The following is a 26,283-nucleotide window of genomic DNA, read 5'->3' on the forward strand; positions in this document are numbered from 1 at the left end:
GAAATTTGAAAGACAATGTAGTATCAATGAAAAAAATTTAATCCAAAAATATCTTTGTGAGATAGTATCAACACAGTGTGTATTAACGATAAGATGTTCTAGGTATTATAAAATAAAATAGAATTTTCTAAGTTTAAATTCAACCTCCTCTTAGATTAATTAACAAATGTCAACAAAATCAGACTGAATTTAACACATTCAGTTTCAGGACCAGATAGTGCAAATTCATCTGCAAGTCAAGACATTTAAAACAATTTGATACCAAAAAACTTAACAACCAAATTATTAATATGAGTTTAATTTTACTACCATAAAATGTAAAAGTATGTCATTCATCATCTTTTACAAGGAAAATTTTTATTACGTCAAGTTTTGAGATCTCTAGAATAAAGGTATGGCTTAATTTGAGTCTCCATCGAAACCATGTAATTTAGCAAGTTAGCTTTCGAACCATTTAATGTAGTTAGGCTTTGAGTGAAAGAAACATCTTGATTTATCTGTCACAACGGACAACTACTGTTGAGTAACTTGGATGGCTTTATAATGACGTCATTAGAACGATTGATAACAACAGCAATTATATGCTTAGGCCCAGGATATTAAATCTACTCAATTTCTGTTGAAATTTGTTCAAGACAACATAAGGTAGAATTCAGATTTCAATCGAAATAATTGAAATAAAGCATTAAAAAGGGTTACCAAATTTTTCCGAGCCTTGTTCGGGTCTCAAGAGAATCTACCCCACTTTTGGTAGGCCTTACATTAATTCAGAAGTGTCGAGAAGCCACAGAGCAGAGCATTTAAAAAGAAAAAGCTAAATTTATAATACCAGTAGATTGCATACACTACGGCTAATATGTTACGTTGTATTAACTAATTTAAAGGGAATTATATTTCAATTCTTTGTTAAATTTCATCTTTGACCAAATCAATACTAATCTACATATATACAACAATTATTTAAAAAACAACATTAACATCAAAGTGAATTCATTACTGATCAAAACCTTACAAAAAACATTACAAAAATTAACCGTTGGTCGATTAGAATTTCTGAGAAAAGGTTTTAATGAGCTGAAATCTTGTGAACTCTTGATAGCTTAATGGCGAATACTTTGTTTTTAGAGTATTGGTTTAATGTAGCCAGTTTCTGTTAAACTGTTTTACCAAAACGCAATTCAACCGTGGTGTGTTTGTGTAATGTATTTTCAGATCAGAACTTCTATATGCATAAATAACATATTAAATGTTACGACTATAAAAATCGAAATTCTTGTTAGCCTGTGAAAATATACACTAACAACTCATAACTTAGATAGATACAAAACGAACAATAATACTATGAGAGTATACCCTTATCCCTTAACGAATTTTCCACCTTAAAGCCATTAAAAAATTGTATAACGGAACATTTTTACATCAGGATAAAAAATAAGTATGGTTATACGTCGGTCCAAAGTAAAAAATAGATTCTCGCTGGCAATCCTGCCAGAGGAGATTCCCCGTGATTAAGAACATCACATGCACGTGTAAGGCATGTCAAGCAGAGCAGGATCAGTGATAACCTCGAATTCATCCTCCTGTTGAGACAGAGGTTGTGTTGAGTTTATAGCAGATCACGGGAATAGTGCCACAACTGCTAATTTTTAGATCAATAAGTGTTGCAAAAATAGTCAACGGTGTTCACAGATATTTATGTATTTCAGAGTTTGTGAAAATTCAAGGAAAATTTCGGTTATATTAAATTTTTATTCTTGGTTATATTTCATTTCTCAATGAATATTACAACCCATTGTACGCCGTTTAGAAAAATGAAAAGAAGGAATGTTTTTTCTGGCATTGAGGCCGGGAATGGGGTTTTTCCTTAGCCAGCCTTTCCTCAACCAATAAATGTTTTATCTACTAAACAACTTTGGAAAAAATCACGGTTTTTAGAAACTGGAATCGTACCAAGAACTTCACAAATAATTACATATTTACAGGTGATCCTCCCACAGGGGCTGTTCTTGATTTAAAACAAAAAACTCTACATCTAACTACTGCTGCTGTTTCTTACACTTTCAGCCTTAGTTGATACAATCTCTAATACATTGATGCCCAAAGACCCTTTGCATTGTAAATCGAATCAAATCAAATCGTACGAATCAAAATCGAAACAAGAAAACTTACATTCTCTCCTGCTAAGTAACGAGACACGTTCACATAACAGCGATCGCAGACTCTTTCTGGATGCTGATAACCCAAATACGGCAATCGTAGACGATTTCTGGTGCACCCGGCACAAAATATATTGCCACATGCCCTGTAAAAATTTAATAACTTTTCTAAAGGTCTTGCAATATTCAATATTGAGGATAAATCATTGAGGAATATTACTTTTAATTGGTCTGAGCTAATTTTCTAGCTCAGGTCATGTCGGATCAAGTCAGGTCGGGCAAGATAGCATTGTGTCAAGTCAGGTCTTATCAGGTTATGTTGTATATGAGACCAGATCCCGCTAGATTAGAAAAGTAGAGTGCATTCATATCAAAGTCAGATCAGATCAGTTCAGTTCAGGTCGGACTAGATCAAATCAAATCAGGTCAGATCAGATTAGATACGCTCGTATTAAGCTTGACTTTGTCAATTCTCCTCATTTCAGATTCGGCCAGATGAACTAAAGCAGGGACTCGTTTGGCAAAGTAAGGTGAAGAAAACCTTTGGGTTGAAACTCGGATGATTGCTAACTTGATTTGTACTAAATGAAATAATTGCACAAAAGTGAATGGTTGTAAAATTGAAATTTAACGCTTCAAATTATCAAATGCCTTTTCTACATATTAAATGAAACGAACGATTCCAAAAGCATGAAATACCATACCTGCAGTGATGCTGTGAAAAGAAAGAAAAAACAAAATATTTTAGTTGAAAATAATTCAACAATTATCAACAGCTTAAGATTGAAATAAACCTGTTCTGAAAAATTAAGAACAACCCAAAGATTGGGGGATAGGATAGAACAGCATGTCCCTTCCAACATAAGAAACAAAACTGCCCCTCAAAGAGAATAACCTCCTCTATCTTGTAGGTCCAGAAACATTGTTAAAACAAGTGATTCTGCTATTGGTCAACATCTTTTAGACAACCCAGATTGTGCAAAACTCTATAATGACGACATGTTTCGGATAATTGGCAGAGCCCGGTCGTCCTTCCATCTAGCAGTTTTGGAGTCGATCTACATACAAACGAAAAGGCCGCCATTGTGTAGACAGAAGGAGTTCGTTTTCTCTCTTGGACTCCAGTGGTAATTTCTCTTTAGGCTCGCGACACTGATTGGTCAACTATACCGGTCTTGTGCTTGCGTTTTTCTGATTGGCCTATTTCGATCCACAACTGGGTATATATTTTTCATCGTGTTCTTTCGGACCCTGATTCTGACGTTTTATGCTCTGAGTAGAGTCAGACGAAAAAGCTTTTAGTATGTTTTAAAATGTTTGCTTTTTTCAAAGCCATCTTCAACAACTCATTTATAATACAAAAAACATAATTTGAAAGTAGATTGATTTAAGGTTTCTCTCTTGAACAAGTGGAGTTCCTCATCAAGAGACAACCAAAAGGCACCGTAAATCCTCACAACACATGGGTGCACAATAACTCAATAAAGCCCCAATGTGAGGTTAATAAATTTCAAGAGGCTTATAAATATGGGGGAGGGTGTATTTCGAGACTACCGTAACTACAACTATTGAAAAGGCTAATAAGAATAACTTACACGTCGTCTTATGCTGGTAAATTTCTGTTTGCAGTCATGACATTCTTTCACCCGGTCATCTGGCACCCAGATCACTGTGTTAGCTGCGGTTTCCTGTGATATGAATAAGAAGCATCATAAATATCATGATCAAGCCTCTACAAGGCATTCAATAAAGGATCACTATTGAATCAATTAATCAGTTGATGACTCGGATACAAGACAAGATTCTAGGTTAAAACTAAGAACAGCCGTCAATTTCCGAACACAGATTGTGAACACGGAAATAGTAAAGAAATATATCAATGCTTCAGACTTTTTATGTCACAGCTTTAGATGATATAAAGCAAAATTGGAAGCAGTATTGTGTCTGCGGCTCAAAGGGACGAATGGTGTAAAATAGTGAACTAAGAGAAGCGACAAAGATCATAAGAGCATGTTTACCAATCCCACGTCTCCTGCCACTACAGTTACTTTTTGCATGGATCTACCAAAAAAGGTCTGTTTGCACCAGAAAATGGATTTAAAACAATGGAATTTCTTAAAGAAAGCCAGATACATCACTGTCACACAAAAACTCTTAAATCAGAGAATAATCTGCGTCACATCTTCCACTCACCACAGTGTCTGCATTTTCAATCTCATCGAGCACTTCAGAGGCTGGGACAATATTGAACTCGTCAAATCTGAGAAAATACTCATGCCAAAATTGAAGGCGTCTTAAATTGCAAACAGGAATGAGCACCTATAAAAGAAAAATAAACTTGAAGAGGATAGTAAACAGACACCCAACACATTGAGTAGGCACCGAAAATAATCAAACATAATGAAGCCTCTCTGTGATGGACGTATGTGGAACCAGAATTACTTTTTATTGAAAATAGGTTTGAACTACCTGGGAAAATTTTTATCGAGACACTTTTTTGAGATAATGTTTAAGACACTTTTTTGGGACAAAATATCATTCGTTATAGGTATGCCCGGCATTTGCAGTTTCTTACATGCATTTTAACTCAAAAATGTCACTAAGACGTGCTGTTTATAACGTTTTTTGCAAAAAAAGGCTTGGATCAAAATTGAAAATATCAAATGTAGATGTTACATTGCATGATATTGTTACAGTGAAAGTCTAAGCAAGAGAAACCAGAATTATTGTAACCAGAAATGTGTTAGTTGTACGCCAGTAGCTTTAACAAGGCTTTGACAGGAGCAAAAAAATTGGACAGATAATTGGCCGGTGTTTTTAGAAGTCTGTTATTGAAAAAGGTGCAATCAAAGTTTGTTTTAAAGTCTTTTATTTCTGAAATAAATAGACTTTATTTTCTAAGATTCCTTTTCTTCGAATCTTACGTTGGACGATTACTTTGACCATATGAAGTAAATATCCTATGCGAATTTATAACGGGTCTTAACTGCATAAAAACAGATATAGAATCAATGTAAATGGCTTTGAAAAAAGCAAACATTTAGTAAACTAAAGCTTTTCGTCTGACACTCTTCAGAGTTTAAAACGTCAGAACATAGATCGAAAACTCTACGCTAAGAAATATATATACCCAGTTGTGGATCGAAATAGGCCAATCAGAAACACGAGCACATGACTGTATAGGTTGGCCAATCAGTGCCGCTTGCCTATTAGAATGTTACCAGTGGAGTCCTTAGGTGAAAACGAACTTCTTTTGTCTACACACTAGCGGGTTTTTCGTGCTTATGTAGATAGATTCTAAAACTGCTAGGTGGAACGACGATCGGGCTTTACCAATAATCCGAAACATGTCGCCATTATAGTTTTTTGCAAAATAAAATGTCAAAATAAAATGTGATTTTGAATTGTTCCTTACGTCATTCACTTGTTGGTAGGCTTCATTAATCATCGACTGGCGAGCTGCATCGAGATGCGCCCACAGTGAAACAGTTGTTCTCATAATATCTTTTGAGTCACGCTCCTGGACACTGTTGCAGAGAAAATTCCCAAACCTGCAATAAAAAAGCTGTATTATTCAAAGGTGTCGACGAAAAGCTACTCGTGTAGAATGTAGACCTACAATTTTTGACAAAAGTCCTCGAAACACACTGCGGTCAATGAAAGATTTTAGGAAATAAAATTGTCCGGCTGTAAGATACAGAAATATCCCCCGCCCCTACCCTAAACAAGTTGGTTAAAAAGCCTATTACTTACCCTAGCTGATAGAGTTACATTGGTTGAACTTCAAGCTCTGAAACTGTTGTTATTCAATATTTTTTCAAGGGGGAGAGGGGGATGCTACTGAAGTTATGCGAAATTTTGGCTTAGTGTACCTGGCAAACATTGTAGCAATATCTAGGAACAATAAAAATTTTCTGGACTATAAAATCAAGAAGGCTAACAAGACTCTAATCGAAACTGATTGGTCTATGAAAGGGTAATAATGAGAATTTTTAGAGCAAATGTGAGCTACTGAAACATTTCAGTGAAAGATTCAAAGAGAAATGGGAGATAGAATGGGGAAGAAGGGTAAAGTGATTGTACGCGTAGCTAATTAAAAATATCGAATATTTTGAAAAGCTTGCGACCAGATTCATCACGGAAAATATGAGACTTCATTGATATCTGTATCAAGCTATCTTGGCCATGGAGGAACAAATGGCAAATGTGATAAGATTCATTTATGTGCCTAAAAGTGAGCATGGCAAAATTCCCTTTGTTTTTTGGGTATTCTAGAAAACATTTGCGGAAAAAAAAGATACAAACTGCTTTGCAATACAGATGAATCGAATTCACAGTGTTAACTGGCCTTCACGGTGACATCTAATGTTTGAAGTGGGTGCACGATTGAATATAGAAATACATTCCATTCTGAGGTTTTTTCAACAAGGCATCGAAGAAAGAAACTTTAGCCGGTTATTTGAAGGCATAATGACAAGATGTCATTTAAAGAATGAGAAATCATTTAAGGAGGAAGAAATCATTTAAGGAGGAAGATATCATTTAAGGAGGAAGGTATCATTTAAAGAGGAAGAAATCATTTGAGGAGGAAGATGTCATTTAAGGAGGAAGATATCATTTAAGGAGGAAGATATCATTTAAGGAGGAAGATATCATTTAAGGAGGAAGATATCATTTAAGGAGGAAGATATCATGTTAAAGATGTTTGTTAGGAAAGATGGAAGATGTCTGTTAAGATGTTATGAGGGTGGAAAATGTCTGTTAAGGAGGAAAATATCATTTAAAGAGGAAAATGCCTGTCAAGGAGGAAGGTATCATTTGAAGAGGAAGATGTCTGTTAAGGAGGAAGGTATCCTTTAAAGAGGAAGATGCTGGTTCAGGAAAATCAGTAAAGGAAGAAGATATCAGTTAAGGAAGATCTTTTGTCACAGTGGGGATAACAAAAAATGTGATGATTATTTGACGAGGAATAACGAAAGTGATCAATGAAAAAAACGAAACAAAGCTGGACTTTACCATCCTGAATTGATGTGTTCAGCAATGGCCAGAATATACTTGCTGTTGAATTCGAATGCATTTGGAAACTGCTGCATAATCTGTAACGAGAATCAATTCGTCAAGTAGCATTAAAAATATGACCAGCTGTCAGGAAAACAAAAATCTGAAATATTTTTTTTGAAACTTGGATTTTACATCCCAAAACCAAAAAGAGCATTGTGAAGTACCTCTAAATATGCAAAATCAGTTAAAGATGTTACGAAATGGCAGAGATAAGGCCAGATAAGCACATGTTCTTGCCCCATCAAACCCTTCTGTAATTTAGTCTTTGGTCATAAATTCATGAACAGAGCCAAATTATGTTCTGTTCGAAAATTTCAAATCTTTTATTGGCAATATCTCACCCAGTTTCTGACCGGATATTGCATATTCGGAAGTATTTTATGGAGTTTTTTATGTAATGTGGTCAAAATTCAAAAGTTCTGGAAATGTTTTTTGTGACGACACATTTAAGAATTCTTTGGAGGGCAGTGGTCTTAAGGCCTCTGTCTATTACGCATTTTTCATAGCTAGAAAATACACCCATAAAGTTTTGATGTGCTAATGAGTTATCTCGACGACTAAAATACTTTTGGATGACAAGGGAAAACATAGAAATTTCATGGTTATAATAAACCTTCGTCACATAAAATAACAAGAGTATTAAATTTCCAATAAACGTGTATGGTGAAGAAGTTGTACAATAATAAGGTAAGAGTTTCAAAAGAAATGAGTAGAAAAAGTTGTTTTTGAACTTGAAAGGTGCATTATCTGAATAGTGGTCTCCCATCTTACAATATACAATAATAAATAGTTTCTGACTTTGCCTTAAAACTTTGGAACTTTACTATAAAACTGGAAATATTGTAAAAGATCTAAACACATAGTTTGGGAGTTCCACATCCGACTTTTATGGTAATGATGTAAGCAAAATAAATAAAGGATACGAGGAATGGAGATAAGAGGGATGTTCTTGCTAAGTATTCAGCGTGATTATTGCTGCAGTTATACTATGCAATAATTTGTTGGATGGAATATCACATTCTCTTACTTTTCATTTAACTTCATTTTGACGATCTGTTTATAACTTTATATAATTAGAATAAGCTAATAAACAAAGAAGAAAAGAATATCAACCTGCCAAACACACTCAAGGAACTGCAGAAATACTGGCGATCTTTGACTCGGACAGGACGGGTCTCCGAGACGGTCTGTGAATCGATGCCCAAATGATATCCAGTCTTTTTCAACCAATACCTTAGAACAAACAGAGTACATGAAAGGAAACCATGCAAAATAATGATGAAGTTTGATGATGAATAAGGATTGACAATTTAACTTGAAATTGAGACGTTTGTTATTTGTTAACACTGGCTGTAGAGATCGGTAAGAAAGGTTGCTAAAGGCAATGAAATAGTTGCCACATCCAGACCAGAGAAGACAGTCTTCTCGGTCATTCAAGAAACATTTTGATAGTTTTAGCTCTTGGCATGGAGTAACGATGGACATATTTGAACCCTCACTTACTGATTCTAACCTAGTCCCGCAATTCTCAAATGATCGTGATTAAATAATCAATAACAAAAATTTGAGTGGTATTAAAGAGCCTTGATAAAGTAATGACAAAATTAAAAAGATTTCGATTTTGTTTCAATTGCAGAAAGCAACTTACGTTGAAGCCATCAAATGTTCTATAGTGCGAATCAAGCATGATTTGAGCTAATGACGTCAGCTGCGGGGTTCTATCCCAACCATCAGAACAATGCACTAGTACCGAGACTCCTTTATCACTGACATAATGAGCAACCAAAGTTGCACCCTGGTGAGAAGAGAAGTGCGGTCTTCACAACAACATCCTATGTAAAGTTAAATTTCATATCCATTTTTATATATATGGCTTATATTATATCTCAAGTTACATACACATGAAAGCAACTCACATTGGAACCCTCCAATCGAATGAATTGAATCAGATGGATTCCTTTTAGTAAAGTAGTCTGAAACTAAAGGTATTGACCTGGTAGCTTCTCTACTTTGAAGAAAAAGTTTTTCGGCTCCGATTGAAAGTTTCGGATTCTCCTGTTTTATGTGTATGCAGGCAGACATGCTTCTCTGAATAAAGATCTTATTCAGCTGGAAAATTTCTATATTTTAATGATACTGATAAAAAGCACTAACGAAATATTTAAATAAGCACCCGGGGGTTATTCAAAACTCGATGCCAAAAAGGGGGCATATTCGAGAGGGGACGTATTTGACAGAATGAACTTATCAAAACTTGATATTCTTAAGGGAGGGGGGCTTTCAGGGGGAAAAGATTTGTAAGACATAAAAAGAGGATAGACATAAAAATTGGAAAAATGTAAATAAATTGCAATTATTTGATTGCTTCCTTACAAATCTGGCACCACCATAAGTGAGGGATGTATTCGAGAGGGAGGCTTATTCAACGCTCGGCTCATTAAGAAAGAGGCTTGTACGAGAGGGGCTTAATTGAAGCCCACTTTTCACTACTTGGTGCCGTTTCTAAATGGAACTCAGGTATATTTAGAGAATAAAACGGCATTAATTACCCTTAACACGTTGCTAATATGTGTCATCCACTGAGTAGCTTCGAGTTGAGACAACCATTTATTCTCAGCAGCGCCTTCGCAGACACCCTGCAGCTTATCAATACTGTCTCTCATAGCGTGAATATTCGCAATATCAAGATATAGAAGCTTGCAGTTCTGGTATCTGTTCACATCCTCCGTTCCTTTGCCCTGAAATTAGACATGAATACTGCAATCGTCACATATGATCACAAACTCAGTTGCACGGTGCCATATTTGGTTCACCTTGGATCTGTTTTCGTACGGGATAGAGGTTTGCGTCACGCGACGGTGAAGGAATCCGAAGTACTTCGCTATGCCTAACCGGAGTGAAAACCAATCAAAAAGGAAAATCAATCCGAAGTTAAAGCCAATTCAAAATGGAAATATTTCAAAGTGAAAACCGGTGCAAAAAAACCAAGTATATCATTTGCAATTTAGTTTCAGTGAAAGAGTGTCATAAGTTTAAAAAATACATATTTATACATCAAAACGCTTCATTAACATCACCAATAATACCCTTAAGTCCACTCCTATTAACAAACTCTCTTAAATTGTCCCTTATAGGTCAACGTTCGCTCAAGAGTCAAGAGTACACAAAAACTAATGTTGATGGAAATTCTTTAAAAACACTAGGCAATCAGGGTCGTCTGTTAACTTGGAAGTTTTTGTCTCTTTCTTGGACTCTTCAACCAAGTGAAAGGTTATCGTTCGCCGATTGGTTAAAAACAAGGAGCCAATCAAACGCGCCAATCTCATTCTCGTGCTACTTTTGATCTCCATCTGGATATAAATTTCTACTTAACTTGAGTCATTACCCAAATTTCCTAAAGCTTGGGCCTCACTAGCAACAAACACAAGGGAGTTAATGGTCAGCAAGGACGGGCTTGACACAAGCATAACTACACGCATAAATATATAGAAACCTTCCTAGTTTTCTGAATCATGTGAGGACATTGAAATCTGACATGTGAGGCATTAAACCTTCGCTTGCGTTTGTGCTTGCATTGCTACGGAGGACCAAGCTTAAGTGTCGGATGCTTCCAGTTTTTCGTGCTATCTTCAAACCAATGATATACTCACCGAGGATAGAGTTACAATATAATGTTACTGGTTCCTTTGGTAGGTGCACTAATTATATTGGTGTATGACGTAATATGCATATTTCATGCGTATAGTTTAATGCAGGTTTAAATACAACGATTCTCCTCACCCTCTCCCTCTCTGATGAATATTACAATTATCATTGTGATTATAAAAGAATGACCTTATTACTACATGCTGACCTGCTAATAGGCTCAATATGGCAATGCTCTTTGTACTGTTTTTGTTAATAATTCTTCTTCAATATGTACTGAAATACTATAGCTTAGAGAACAAGAAAGGTTATTAACAAATCTAGTGAACAATTATCCTCTACAGTTATAAGGAGATATAAAAAGCAAGTATTTGTTTAAGTGAGTTTCTAAGAGAGCATCTTCGAAATGACATCACGTGTTTCGCGATGATAGCGAGCTACTTCTTGCTAAACGCTTGCTTAGAGATAATCAATCAAGATAAGTTGATGTTTTTTGCCTTGCATCTGCTCACTAAAGCAGTTATCGCCTCAAGAATAAACAAATATATCCGACTTTGAGGTAAAGCTGCTCTGTATGTTAGGCCAAGTGTGACGACTCGGAAGAATGACGAGATTAAGTTGAGATTATCACGAACGAGATTATCAAAAGACGAGATTATCAAAAGCCTCTCGCTACCGAGGCAGTGGATAAATTCCAATATTTGACGGTGACTAAAGAATTTAATCTTGACAACATCGATGACATTTAACCAGAGCAACCGAGGAACAGTACTGCTTAACTATGAGCTCGTTTAAAAGTGGCCTAGTTCAAACCTTCCTTAATATTTGCCATCACAAATAATTTTCCTTTCTAAGAAAGACTACCGGACAGAAAATTTTCTCTTACCAGGGTATGAAACTTTATAACGTTTCAACTTAAGAGGCCAAAAATAAGTCAAAGCCAAAAGAGTTTCAAAACCATAAAATGATCATCTGCTCAAAACGAATCTATTTCTTCCTAATGCTTTTTGATAAATTATAAATATAACTGTATACAGTATTTTCACTATTGTCTTTAATTCTAGATTTAGTTAAATTGTGTATATTTTACAGGGCAGGAGAATTATAGCTCCCTGTTAAAAAGAAACCTGAGTAAAAGAACGAAACGAAGGTGAATCGAAGTTCAACTTAATTTAAATATAAAATCTAATATTTAGGTTTAGTTAATTTCTCATAGTTTCGTGTAAAAAATGCGCATGAAATTAAAGCAAAAGAATTTAAAATTCCGTCTTGAAAACAGAATTCTTTGGTAGAGGCGCAATGGAATAAAAGATTGTATTTCATAGAATAACAAAAATATTAACGTAAATTTAAAATATCTACAATTTGTATTCTGAAATTTCTTACCTTAAGTCGGTTGCCTCCTGCAGCTAGCATTGAACGAGCATCGAAAATCACCATGTTGCTGTTAAACGGGTTGCAATTTCTTGCTTCATTAAGCAAAGTCTCATCTTCAATACAGTACTATGGAGAAGAAATTTGTTAATAAAAATGCAAAACAAATGGTGGTTGTGACTGAAATGACTCATGATGATTATTGATATGACTGATGACGATTGATCATGAAGTTGATTATGACTGAAAATGATGTTTGCTTATGATGATTGATCATGACCTTGATGATCATTGGTGATGACTGATGATGATTGATGACGATTAAGGTAATTATGATTATGATTGCTCTTGCAGCCCCTGACAAAAAAATGTTGCTTTGAAAAAAGCAAACATTTCACAACATATTAACTAAAGCTTTTTCGTCTGACACTCCTCAGAGCATAAAACGTCAGAATTAAGGTCCGAAAGAACACGATGAAAAATATATACCCAGTTGTGGATCGAAATAGGCCAATCAGAAAAACGCAAGCACAAGACCGGTATAGTTGACCAATCAGTGCCGCGTGCCTAAAGAGAAATTACCACTGGAGTCCAAGAGAGAAAACAAACTCCTTCTGTCTACACAATGGCGGCTTTTTCGTTTGTATGTAGATCGATTCCAAAACTGCTAGACGAAAGGACGACCGGGCTCTGCCAATTATCCGAAACATATCGTCATTATAGAGGTTTGCACAATCTGGGTTGTCTAAAAGATGTTGACCAATGGCAGAATCACTTGTTTTAACAGTGTTTCTAGACCTACAAGATCTAGGAGGCTGTTCTCTTTGAGGGGCAGTTTTGTTTCTTATGTTGGAAGGAACATATTGTTTTATCCTATCCCCCAATCTCTGGGTTGTGCGTCCTACGTAGCCAGAATCACACTGGCACGTAAATTCATAAATAACGGAACTTTTTCGGTGGGTAGGAATGCAATCCTTTTGAATAGATGGAAGTGTTCTTTCGAACCTTTATTCTGACGTTTTATGCTCTGAGGAGTGTCAGACGAAAAAGCTTTTAGTTAATATGTTGTGAAATGTTTGCTTTTTTCGAAGCCATTTTCAAGTTATGTACCGCCAAAAAACTGTTCAAAAATAATATTGTTTTGTGTTGACGGTAAAAGGTTTGTGGCTGTATCTTACCACTATAAGCTAATTAATAGAAACCCTAACTATAAAAAAGACAAGTTACAATTGATCATTTGGGCTGGGTTTATGGGACTCAAAGATTCAAGTGCATAATCCACCGAAAAGGAAGTTGTCCTGATGGTAACTTACCCGCCCTAGAGCACCTGTTCTTGGCTGTGAACACCTCATAATGAAGCTGCCATTTTCAAAATTAAACCACGTCAGAGTAGGTATACGAGCCTAACAAGAAAGCATTACGATTAGTTTGCCTAATAAGAAGGGCGCAAAGGCAACTATCAAACCATCATCAAATATCAAAGGCAATCACGCAAAGGCAAGTATCATCAAATATCAAAAGCAAGTAAAGCAATCAAGAGAAGCTTTGTAGTAACAAATATAAGAATACTAGTTGATCAACAAAAAACGTAAGCAGTGGTGAACGTACCCTGGATCTAAATTCAGCAAGACCTTTGAGTGTTTCATCCTGCAAAAGAAATTGTTATTGTGCATAGCGATGACTCTAAAATCCACGAATGGGGTCAAAAATTCAAACAGAAAATTGATTTATTAATAACTATCATTAAAATGGCTTTGAAAAAAGCAAACATTTAGTAAACTAAAGCTTTTCGTCTGACACTCTTCAGAGTTTAAAACGTCAGAACATAGACCGAAAACTCTCGATCGAGACCGAAAAGTTTTCGGTCTATGTTCTGACGTTTTAAACTCCGAAGAGTGTCAGATGAAAAGCTTCAGTTTACTAAATGTTTGCTTTTTTCAAAGCCATTTTCAAGTTTTGTACCACCAAAAGATTGTTTGAATTATCATTAAACAAGATTCGTTTTTTCCTTCCTAATATAAGATGTTCTTATGAAAGATAAGAATTTTAGCAAGTACTGTCATTGAGTTCATATAACGTGAGAAATCTAAATTTCCAAATCAGTGATCTTGGAACTAATATAAAAAACCCATAGAGTGCATATCTGTTCCATAGTTTTGAGCTTTCGAAAAGAAGCTTGATATCTGCGTAAATTTGTATAATGCAAACGCTTCTACTAATTCTATTGCCAAGTGAAAAGAGACGGTCCCCTTTTTGGACAAAAAAGGCTTCTTCCTTGAGATTTTACCATTTCAAACATAAGGTAGCTTCTTGCAATTATTAACAGAAATATTACAAGCAAGAGAGCAAATTCTGACATTAAATTTTCTTTTTCCAACATTTGAAAATCAATGCCTTTAAAAATGTACATCTGGGAACAACAGTCCTTTACATAGAAGAGACTTTCATGTTTTGTTTAACGGCATCCAGTAGTAATAACAGGAAAGATACCAAAATACTACATTCAAATCGTTTTGGGGTTTCAAAATTAACCCTCAATATTTCTTCAATACTCCTAATTGACATGTTAACTTCAGTAGCAAGAAACCAAATGAAATATGTGTTACCAGTGATGAAAATATTGCGCAGAAACTTTCTCATGACAGTTTTTGTAGTGGGGATGTGAGAGGGGAGGGGATTCACTGACAATCGCGGGTAACCACGGGCAATCGCAGGCAATCGCGGGAAGTGGCTGGTATTTGCAGCAATTCGCGGTTATTTGCAGATACTCGTGGTTACTTGCCGGCATACCATTCCTCGCCTGTTCTCTACAAAGACATTTAAGTAGCTATGTGGGTAATCTTATATGAGAATCAATATACGATTAAAATATAATTGTACTAAAGTAAATCTTAAGATTACTTACTGAAACACTCTCTGGAACATAGAGATACCTCGGATATGAAGGACTGAAGGAATAATCAAGATTGATAGTTGACAAACGCCAATATCCATTCACCTTTAAGAAAAAGCAATAGTTCTAACAATGCCACCTATTTACCAACTCTTAACTCTGAAAACCAATGTTCTTATGGCTTTCAATTGAACAGCATCTAAAAGCGACTAAGCAGTGCAAAGTATCAGTAGTCCTGAATTAGTTTTCTAAGCAGCAAGACAGACTGTGCATGAGGTTTCTCTTGTAAGAATTTCTCTTGTAAGCATTTTTTATATAACAAATATAAAAGCTGGCATTCGATAGCAAATTGATTATGAATTTACAACTTTGTAAATAATAGTTATCTTCCTTCTTCACCAAGCGGGCAGGCAATCTTCCACCACAACCCAGCCCCCCCCCCCCCCATATCTGGATAGCAGCGCTGGGTTGCACAACATATTCTGAGAGAAAAGACAAGGGAACGTCCTACTTTTCTACCCAAGTCTCGGATGACTTTCCCGTTCTGATGAGTAGAAGGTCAAGCCATGTTTGGATCGTTAATCCTTTTAAGAAAGGGTCGCTTAGTGCCATAAATCTTTAGTATTATCATTAATGACACTAAGGCCGCATGAAGTTCTTTCTCATTAATAATACCACATCAAGTTAGTTATACTCAAGATGTTAAAACAATCTTGTAAACAAACCTTTTGTCGCTCGAATTCCTCCTGAGTATCGTAGACTTCCCAAGAGCTCAATAGAAACTCTGGCCCAGCCAAGCTAAAAAGGGGGGAAAAGAAAAGCACCGTACCATGTAAGTTTAAAAAATATCATTACAACTGATTAAGCGATTGGTTGATTGGAGTGATTAATTGGAGTAAGGGATTGCAGCGATTGGGTGCAATGATAATGATTATGATTGTTTTGATAATTGTGAACGATGATTGTGATTAACGATTAATGAAAGTGATTGGTGATTGGTAAATGATGATGAGGAAGTGATGTTGACTGGCCTAAGTTTAATACCATAAAAAGCACGGTGTCATAAAATTATACGGCAAAAGAGGGCATTAATTTCAACATAGGGCAGCTTTAATGAAAGGCTAGAGTTAGAACATTGGGCTAGAACGTGAATAAAGGACACCTCCAATATTAATTTAGGAAACCGGTGGCCTTATTCTTCATTTGCAATGTAGCATCAGTGGATTTTTGTAGAAATTGGGGAAACAAAAATGTAAAATTATGATTGAAGATAGCGATTGGTAATTGATTATTAATGTGAAGATAATCCAACTTGCTGAGGTCAGTACCTTACAAACATTTTCGACGGTGGTTGTGCATTTGCATTTCTCGTAATATAGCGCATCCTCTTAAGAAATATTTTCATCATCCTGACAACACACCTGCATTGAAAAAAAGTAAAACGTAAAAAGCACTAAAAGTAACTTGAAGCAAGCTACTGATGTGCACGTACTACAAATAGCGGTATGTTTCAAAGGCTAAGTTAGCAACAGCTCGTTGTAGGGCAGTTATCTTACTGATCATGTTTAATAATGAAAATTAAACACTGAAAAATGAAATGAAATGTACGGCTTTCCATACCCTGAGTGAACGATTCCGATAAACGATTCTTTCCCCATATAAGATTCGACGATTTCATCTGCCATTCCACCGGAATCACTTACATCACTAGAAATCGATTCGTTATCTTCATCGTCATCATCATCATCATCATCACCAGCCTCCCGGCTTTTTGTAGAATACGCTACACGGGGAAAAACTCTTTTAACTCGATAAAACAAACTCAATAATGGGGCAAATAAAACAGTTGATTGTGAAGATAATTAAACCCTAAACTTGTAACTTGGTCCTTTTCATATTTTGCTTAAAAATCAAATGTCATTTCTCTATGAGCCTTTCAAAATGGCTTTTTCTGGTATCAATCATCGAAACAGAACTAGGAGGGATAAACAGTTGAAGATACCATTACATCAAGTTTTTTGAGACAGTTCAAAAAATGATGTAGACTACAGTAAACTTCGTCATTTCGTGCCTGACATCGGTGGTGCATCTGGGCAAAAGGGAGCTGACTCACTTTAAAATCTTATTCCTTCTTAGGAACCAAGTGAAAAGCAATTCTGTCGTCTAACGTGAACATTTAGCTAATGTTGAAGAAACATCCTTCGGTTGTTTGAAATTTCTTTGGCAGACAAGTTTCTCCATAACTTGCACCCCTTTCTTTAAGAATGATTTGATATTTGAGCAGATGCATTTACAGCCCCTACCAGAACTCTTGGAGCACCCTTTTGCTAAAGTATTGTTTACATAAAATCAATTATTTTCGGTAAATGGAGACCGACACCTAACCCCATCTCTCCCGCAACAATATTAGTTGTAGAGTTTGATATCTTGGCTGTTCGAAAAAATTCCATCTATCAACACCCAACCTCTAAATATTGCATATTGCATAATTACATAATTACAAAAATTGCGTAAAATGGTAAACAGTTCAGTGCAGTGTACCAAGACTTTTGGTAGACATTTACCACAGTAAATAGAATGTATAAAAAATCACAGAAAATAGAATTTTGATAAACCTCCCCTTAGACAGTGCAAACATATACGAACGAATAGATCCCCATAAACATATACGGACGGATAACTATAAACATTACAGCTTAAGCACTACCGATACTCCGCTGATCAGCTAAATCATCCTCCTCCTCACTGCCAATCGAGTTATCAACAGTGAGCAGCTGCCCATCCGCTCTTGTTGTGATTTTCCCTTTGACGAATGTCAAGCGAATGGTGCGGAAATCGCTGCATTTGATAATGAGGGTCTTAACATCAGAAAAGCCAGCTCTTCCAGCTTGCGTTCTCTGAATGACCTACCAAACACGATAAGCACTGTCATATAATGGGGCGCATCCTTTAGGACACAGTCAGTGATGGACTAAAATATGCCCATACGAGCAAAGCTTTTAAGAAGGGGTAGAAAGAAGTGCAACATGATTCACATAGCTGTTTAATTCGGGATGATTTGTCAGTAGTAAGCAAGGGGGTCCTACGCAGAGACAACAAAGGCTTGAAATGAAAATGAATCGTTAAATTCTGCGAGGCGTAGCTACTGGAAAAACCATGGGGCACAGGAAGCAACCCCTCTCTCTTCACCGATGCTATATTCTAAAATCTTGGCAAAAAATTGTTAACAATTTTTAACTAAAAATGAAATCAAGCCTCCCTTTTTTACAACACGCTAGAAGTCTAAACAACACACCTGAGATCAATGTTGGGTGACGTGGTTACAGAATAATTGAGGATGCGTGCAGGCTCAAATATTCTTATAACAACATTGATTTCATGAGAGGGGCGAGTGCTTTGAAACAGGTTTGAGTTCATTGAGTGTGGCACAGCATTTCCAAGATTGTAGATAGGCAGGCCACACCCCCTCCCCCCCCCCCGTCACCCATTGCGCTATACCCCTAGACCTACCCTTCACATGGTGAATCGCCTTAAGTCGAAGGACTCAGTAATACAATTGAAACAACTAGGAAAACCGTATTACCAATCTTAATTTTCTGCCATAATTATAATATTTACATTTTCCAGTCTCGGACTCTCAAAAACCTCCACCTTTTAGCCTAAATACATTAGTGAGTTATTCTTAAAAAAAACATGGGTAAATTTTTAGGATTGATTAAAGGTAATACGATTGTTTGATTGACATTTGAATCACGTGTTTAGATTATATCACGAGCTCTGTGATAAATCTTTGAGTGTTTTATGAATCAAAAAATGGCATCCATATACCTCTTTATTGCAGGTCTTTGTCCCTATTCCAAACACAATAATGACGAAAGTCCAAAAGCTACATTGTAGGATGGTTATAGTATATTCAAAACAAAAGATTTGATTTTGCTTTTGTATCGCTGTGAATTAAAATATCAGACTAGAAATCTGCAAGAAAACTTTTACTTCTGACCAAAGTTCAGCCTTACTATCTTTCCGTATTCATTCTCACTATCAACAGCTTAAGCCTTATTATTCTTATAAACTATATTTTTATGAGCTACGTTCTTACACTTTAATAAACGTATAAACCTACCTTTTCTTCATAACCTTTTTCGACAGACTGGATGTTATTTAACGCTACCCACATCGAGAGATCCTAAAAAGACAAATAAAAAGATAGATTTATAGAATAAATACAACGTGTAACACAAGAGATGTGAAAAAATATGGGCTCTGTGAGCCTACAATTCTAAATACCAAAATTGAATTGTGAGAGCAAATCAGTTTACAAAGACTGATAAATAAAATGCATAATTTGTTTTAGTTACAGTAAGATATTCGTGTCTTTCCTGTTTTACATTTTTAGGGTTCTTGTCTAAAATCAGACCCAACACTTGGGGGTATCGGAGAGTCACGTATGTTAGGGCCGCCAAATATTAGTTCATTAACTTATCATTGCGGTAATACCGTCAAAATACAAGATCGTTTCTCGTGGCATTAAACTTTTCTTTGTCATTCTGTGCTTTTCTGCTTACTATTCGCCATCACGACGGAATTTCGAGACACATTTTACAGATATGCCATGACCTTGACTCAAAAATCTCGTCTGGAAAAACTCCAAAAAACAGAAAATACAAAAATATTTTGGCGTAGCATTTCATGAATGACAATGCGAATAAAGGTCCTGTAAAAACGTTTAACATATCCACTCTTTGTTATGTCTTAAGAAATTAGTGATTGTCAGAAATCTGTTGGCAGATGCTTTTCAGAACATAGCTTATTGTTCCTTTTCCAATCAATTAAGGCCAGGCAACCGCACAAGAATTAATAAAAGCTCCGTTTTTGAGTATTTCCTACCGACACCTATCATCAAACACAGGCGTCTTCATACAACATACAGGGGGTTGTCTCTAGCACAAATTTTTTGGCTGAACTGCCAATCAATACATGTAGAAAGAACTACGTCAAACAAATTACATTAACTTTTCTCATTGGAAAATTTGATCATTAAGTTTGATTTTTGCCTTGGTAATTATTTTTAATTTGCTTGGGTTTAAAAGATTCCGCTTAGCTGAGAAAGTAATAAGAGAATTGGTAAAAACCGAGAAAAAAGTGTTATATCCAACTAAATGCACTGTTTTTGACCCTCGACAAAAAAGGATGGCTGATAAAGTCACAACAAGAACCGTAACGAAGAAAGAAAATTCCTCAGAGTTCTGCTTCGAAAAGACCTTAAATTACTTAATTCCCAGCATGCTCTCATTTGAATGCATTACTTTCAGAGGCTAACAGAGCGATGTACGTCAAATGTGTTCCTAGATAGGGGTCGAGAAAACAGATGTTTTCTATCCAAGATTCTATCTTCTGAAACATTGTACTAGACATTCAATCATTTAATACCCTTATCATAAAATACTTTGTGTAACATTAAATGTTTAAAAGCACTGTTAAAAGGTAACAGTGGGAGTTGTTCTATTTCGATCAACAACTGGGTATATATATTTCCTAGCTAGCGTAGAGTTTTCGATCTATGTTCTGACGTTTTATAATACTCTTAAGAGTGTCAGACGAAAAGCTTAAGTATGATTCAAAATTTGTGTTTTTTCCAAAGAAATCCACCTTTACAGATTCAGTTTTGATTTAATGGATTTTTCAGTTTTAATCTTTTGTTTTTATACATTAATGGTGATTCGTCCTAGTGCCCTGGAAGGATAGAGTAACTATTGGGGCACCATTATTCGAGAACTATTGGAAGAAAGGTATTGGTCATTGGAAACTAAAGAACTTTATAATTTGGGGGTTGGCTCGAGCCCCTTCCTCCCCTCCCCAAGAGCAGTAGTAGTTACAGCCATGACACACTCTTCCAAAAAGAGTCGAATAATCGATTTTGCTGCCCTTATTCGTCGCCAGCTGTTCGGTAAGCAAAAATTTACCATAGCACACAAATTTCAAGAGTTTCAAGTGTCTCGAGCGAGGGGCAAATCACTCCAAGAAAATCTCGTACACCTTTGGTGGAAATCCTATTGTTTTATCGGAAAATCGCAAGAAATCCTTTTGTTTTAGGGAAAATCTCGTACGCTGTTTACAAGAGTGAATAGCCCCTCGGTCTCGTGTCTTCTATTTTCAGATTACGTAACAAAGATTGTTGTCAAGTTGAACTTAAAAAGTCTCTTTTAACTAAAATTTTATGGACTTGGATTGTAATGTTTAACTATAGGAACAATTATAAGCATCTAGATATATCGTATTTGGATATTTTGTCGATTCATCAGGTGCTACATGTAGAGAATTCCTTGATACTTATTTTATCTCACTTTTAGTGGGGCAGAAGCAAGCTTTCACTTGAGAAACAGTTAAAAATATACCGTTTGGCCTGCAAGACTAGTGACTTCAGACTTTGTACACTGTATGACCAACCTATTGAAAAACAGAAGATGACTTACGACCTACACATGTGTCCATTAACCTTGGAAAAATCGGGTTAGTGAAAACCGATTTCCCGTTGGATTAGTCATACAATACACTATTGCTACAAGTTCCAAACGGCGCTCTTTTTATTGGCGTTCAGAAAAGAAGCAAGGGAAAACTGTATAACAGAAAAGAAGCAAGAGAGCAAAAAACACGAGTCTATGGGAGGGAATGCAGGACTCCGGCAAAGAGAAAGACGAGGGCTGTAACAGAAAGCATGAAACGCGGGAAAACAACAGAATTTAAGAAACGCGAGACTACAACAAGGAGCAAGATACCCTGGACTATGGCAATGAGTAAGAAAGGCGGGAATACAGCAGACAGCAAGAAACGCGGGACTACGATAGAAGCAGGAAACGCGGGACTACGATAGAAGCAGGAAACGCGGGCTTAAGACAACGGCAGATATAAAACGAGGCGCTATAGCAGAGAAAATAACAGACAGCAAGAAGCGCGGGATTTAGACAGATATACGCAGGACTATTGTTATACACAGGACAGGACTATCATACAAAGGTTTACGGTAGAGTTCAAAGCAAGAAAGTGCGGATCGACACTTCGATGAAAGTCAAATGGTGAACAAACTGAGCCAATTTCTAAATTCTAAACCCTAAATTCTAAACCAATAAATCTCAATAGCTATACCTTATGAAGAAGTCATTTACTCTTATGATTAATATTAGGAAGTGCTGATTTCTGAAAATTTCCAACCAGACAAAAATAATGCAATAATAAATACAGCCATACCGGAAATCAGTCAAAAAAATCCTTCCCAGTCCCCTATGTCCACTGACTTCAACAAGTACGTCATCAAGAAGCAGCTCAACATTTTCCTTGTTGCCTGGAATTCCAAAATCAAAGAAATTAACAATATTTGTGTAAACATTGACAATTAAACTGAAAAGAGTTGTATGTGATTTATCTGGATTCAAAAAGCCTTTCGTGTTCCTATACTTCATAATAACATAGCCTTTCTTGAATGAAAGAATACTAATGAAAATGAAATACCTGGAAAATTTACAATGTCTTCTCCACTCGTTATTGGTAGCTGAAATCCTGGCAGTCTAGCACAATCGTTCCTCATAATTTCATGTGCAATCCATTTTGGTATTTGCTAGGTAAGAGATATCATCAGATTCATAGATAAGAGATATCATCAGATTCAAGGAAATAAATCAACAACAAGGAATTTTTTCTTAACATCAATATGAACAACCTGGGTTAAAGGTAACAATCTCAAAGCAATTCCTGTTCTGCCTAAAACAGTTTTCAGAATCATTTAGGTGCGAGTGGCTCTGTTGTTCTTCTTCTTGTGCCATGGCATTGAATGATGTAGACGGTTCATGATGGTACTTCCTTCTTCTGCTATTTCTTGCAATCTCACCTAGTTGTTTTTCATTAAGAACACCATTAGGTAGCAACAAATACAAATTACTGTTCACGTCATCTTCCCTGTCTAGATTTGAAATGACCTCTTCTCTGACTTGTTTTGCCCGCTATCAGCCGTCTTCAATTCTAAGTCAATCATTTGGTCAAATTCTTGAGTATAGACAAAAATATAACCTAAACTAATGAAAACACATACCTCTTCATCATTCAATGCTTTTAAAGTAATATTCAACAACAGTCTTCCCTTTGATTGGCCACCAGCATAGGTTCTTCCTAAAGGATACCATCTTGAAGTTGTTCCATCTGGTATTGTTGCCAAAGGAACCATAACTCTTCCCATAAGGTCATCACGATTAAGTCTATCTTTATCCCATACATCAATAGTGAGAAAGTATGCAAGCTCACAAAGAGGAACAATATATGGAATGGCACTTCTGCGATAGGATGGACCACTGAATGCAACTTGTGGCAAATGGTCAACTTCATACACAAAGGTTTCATTCCAGATTGGATTTAAACAACGAAACTTTGTTGTTGTTGTCCTCTCTTCTTTTCCGATTTTCAAAATGCAGTAAGGGTCTGATGTCCCGATTGGATCAAGAGCAGGCAAATCTTCTCCTTTGACAACTACAAGAAATTCAAATTATTATTGATTTGGCTAACTGGAAAAGAAGCTATTTATTATGCACAGCTAGCATTAAAAACAGTGCAAGTTTTTGGAAAGGTTTTCTGTATAGTATGGCTGTCCAACAAAAGTCAAATAACCTCAGTTTGAATAGCTAAATAGCAATTATTAAAAATGAGTAAATGTATCTTACAGAAAACTTTGTTTATTTGAAAAGTAAAATTACTTAAAAAGGCCTAATGACTGGTTGATAGATCTTGAATTTACAAAAGAAACATTTGTCTATACAGAGCCGGAGGGGTACTCCCATTAAGGCCTGACAAGGGGGTCCAGTCGATTTGAGGGTCTTACCAAATGGCCCATTTTAGATAATAAAACAACAGCTTAGTTTATCTTGCAATTTATTGAAAATAATAAACAAGATTCCATCTGTCCAGGTTCAACAATTATCAATGGGGAAGAAATCTGTCAAAGAAGGACCAACTGGGCACAAAGAAATTGATGCTACCAAGGATATAATTTCTGTCCTTATGCTACCATTTGAGGGTTATTGTCAAAAAAGACTATCGTTTGAGGTTATCTTTTAACATTCTAGCTTAGGTCCTCTTTGACCCTGACTGGACCCCCTTGTTAGGCCATGATGAGAATACCCCCCCCCCTCCTCTCCCCTTGGGTACAGACAAGAGGAACATAGAATTGCTCATCAACTTTTATAACCGAAGACCATGGGTTACAATCAAATTACTACAGTATTTTCTTGAATATTATTATGGTATATTACTGTGCAGCCATACTATACAACTTTAACAAATTGATGAGCAACTCCTTTGATAATTGTTTAAATAATTGCATTGTTGCGGACTTTTCAAAAACAATTTAGCATAAACTTACTTTTATGGCAACCCCAAGTCTATACCCTTAAACATATATCATTTTATATATAAAAGTACTACATAAGTAGGTTTTCATGTCATTTTTTAGATGTGACCAAATTCATTGCCATGGAATTTAAGAAATGCAATCGGGAGTAAAAGGTATTGTTAATACATCAAACTGTCAGGAGCAGTCAACATCAAACCACAGTTGCAAAAATTGATCTTTATGACTGGTAGAGCAAGAACATGACACTCTTGTAACGTTTTTTCTACCCTCTTGGGTCAAAATATTTAATTTCAAGGTGGCAATGAAAATGACAGAAATTATGGGGGATTAAAACAAACAAGACTCCTTGCACTAGCTGTTCTTGGAAAAAATTGCAACATTTTCACGGAGTTGAAAAAATTGCAAAATCAATAGGGGATATGTCTTATGTTACTATTTCCGAACTAACACACAAGTTTGACTACAGTGAAAAAGTTAAAAATAAGCAAACAAAATACGCCACACCAATAGACGTACACTACCCAGATAAATCACACATTATTACTTTTATTTTATTCAAAATCAATGAGGTGATTGCAATGAAAATTTACCTGTTATTTTGAGAAAAGCCATTCGCTCTCCCTTCCATTTGCCATGGGCTATTGTCTCTACTTTCGCTTTGTCGTCCACGGAAGAAGACATACTTTTTTCAGTACAAGAAACGTACCACATAGCCCCTGAACCTTTACTGTGAAGGCCTACGTTATGATTCATCTCGTAAGCATCCTATTATCTTGCAATCCCGCTGCCTCCTCAGAGGGCTTGTTCCGCCATTTCTTCCTCATATAATACCAAGGCGTAAACGAGGACGAAATGAGCCTCATTTCCAAGTGGCACTTTTTCAAAATGTTGTTAGTGTCAAATGTACAACCAAGTCGTGAAAAATTTCTGGTCCCGTTTATCAATAGCGCAAGAAATCCTCCCACTGAAGGGCTTGATCTGTGATAGTGATAACATCAGTGATAATAAGGATTTTTACAGCAATAGGTTTTCAACTAGAACAGATTTTAAGCTTTGAAAAGATTTAAATGGGCTCAACAATACTTTTTAGGCGAATAGGATGTTATAAGTTCACATTACGAATATCAGGACAGGAACGAAGGACGTGTGTATAGGAGCAAGGCCTGATAAACGACAGCCGTTCTCAATAAATGATGAATAACAATCCTTTGTGATACAGAATTTAAAAATGGTTTGAAAGATGTTACAAAAGCTTTTCGTCTGACACCCTTCAGAACGTATCCTGATTGAGAAAAACAAAACCAAACTGTATTAAATAATAAAAAATATCTGTAATATCATAATTCTTAGAAACAGCTTTTGGCTTTTTTGCTATATTGACGAATAAATATAAATTGAAAATAAACGCCATAAGATTTCCAGTTTTCAAAGCTCGTGCTCTTTCTATGTAGCAGAACCTTTTATCAGCAAATCCGACGTTACAAGCTAAATTTTTTTTTTCAGACAAAGACTTTCTTACAATGACAGTTGTGAAACTGCTGGAGCAAAAACGAACTGTTATTGTTAGCTTTTGATATCTGCATTAGACAATACCCCCAGTTAAGAAACACAACACACAAGTAGAAGTTTTTGGCTAAAAGTTAACAGTATGTTATGAAACTTGATGTTAGGTAAGATGATAGTTCTAATCGCTTATAAATCATAGGCACCGACTTTTATTTTTCCCAGGGGGAAGGGGGCTCAAAATTTAAATTAAAAAA

At 35.9% G+C, this 26,283-nt stretch overlaps 1 protein-coding gene across 3 annotated transcripts; it reads right to left on the reverse strand.

The window, feature by feature from the left end:
• Positions 1–23: 23 nt before the first annotated feature.
• Positions 24–25,368, reverse strand: LOC135695464 (uncharacterized). Of its 3 annotated transcripts, none has more exons than XM_065214557.2 (24): positions 25,114–25,368; positions 23,213–23,643; positions 22,636–22,741; positions 22,375–22,468; positions 21,525–21,576; positions 19,253–19,315; positions 17,837–18,035; positions 16,750–16,912; positions 16,458–16,550; positions 15,855–15,927; positions 15,142–15,234; positions 13,845–13,883; positions 13,550–13,639; positions 12,249–12,365; positions 9,767–9,955; positions 8,866–9,012; positions 8,331–8,450; positions 7,173–7,252; positions 5,572–5,707; positions 4,350–4,475; positions 3,752–3,844; positions 2,861–2,871; positions 2,170–2,302; positions 24–1,580 (listed from the first exon to the last, which is right to left on the reverse strand). In XM_065214557.2, the coding sequence occupies exons 1-24, from the start codon at positions 25,274–25,276 to the stop codon at positions 1,518–1,520; spliced, it is 2,874 nt and encodes a 957-aa protein (XP_065070629.2). In that variant the 5' UTR covers positions 25,277–25,368; the 3' UTR covers positions 24–1,517. The 3 variants fall into 3 exon arrangements, with proteins under 3 accessions (XP_065070629.2, XP_065070630.1, XP_088965208.1); XM_065214558.2 differs by having other exon boundaries at positions 16,750–16,927; XM_089109082.1 differs by lacking the exon at positions 2,861–2,871 and having other exon boundaries at positions 16,750–16,927.
• Positions 25,369–26,283: the final 915 nt, after the last annotated feature.

This window comes from Rhopilema esculentum, chromosome 2, assembly GCF_057945365.1.
Source record: "Rhopilema esculentum isolate cy_ngs chromosome 2, ASM5794536v1, whole genome shotgun sequence".
NCBI lineage: Eukaryota > Metazoa > Cnidaria > Scyphozoa > Rhizostomeae > Rhizostomatidae > Rhopilema > Rhopilema esculentum.

What these genes read in the sequence shown, in the direction of transcription:
- LOC135695464 (XM_065214558.2), bottom strand. Translation starts at nt 25,276, where the DNA reads ATGAATCATAACGTAGGCCTTCACAGTAAAGGTTCAGGGGCTATGTGG. An exon ending in AAAAAGGTTATGAAGAAAAG is followed by an intron (nt 18,036 to 19,252) that starts GTAGGTTTATAC and finishes CGTGTTTGGTAG; the next exon opens with GTCATTCAGAGAACGCAAGC. An exon ending in CAGGAGGCAACCGACTTAAG is followed by an intron (nt 9,956 to 12,248) that starts GTAAGAAATTTC and finishes GTCTAATTTCAG; the next exon opens with GGCAAAGGAACGGAGGATGT.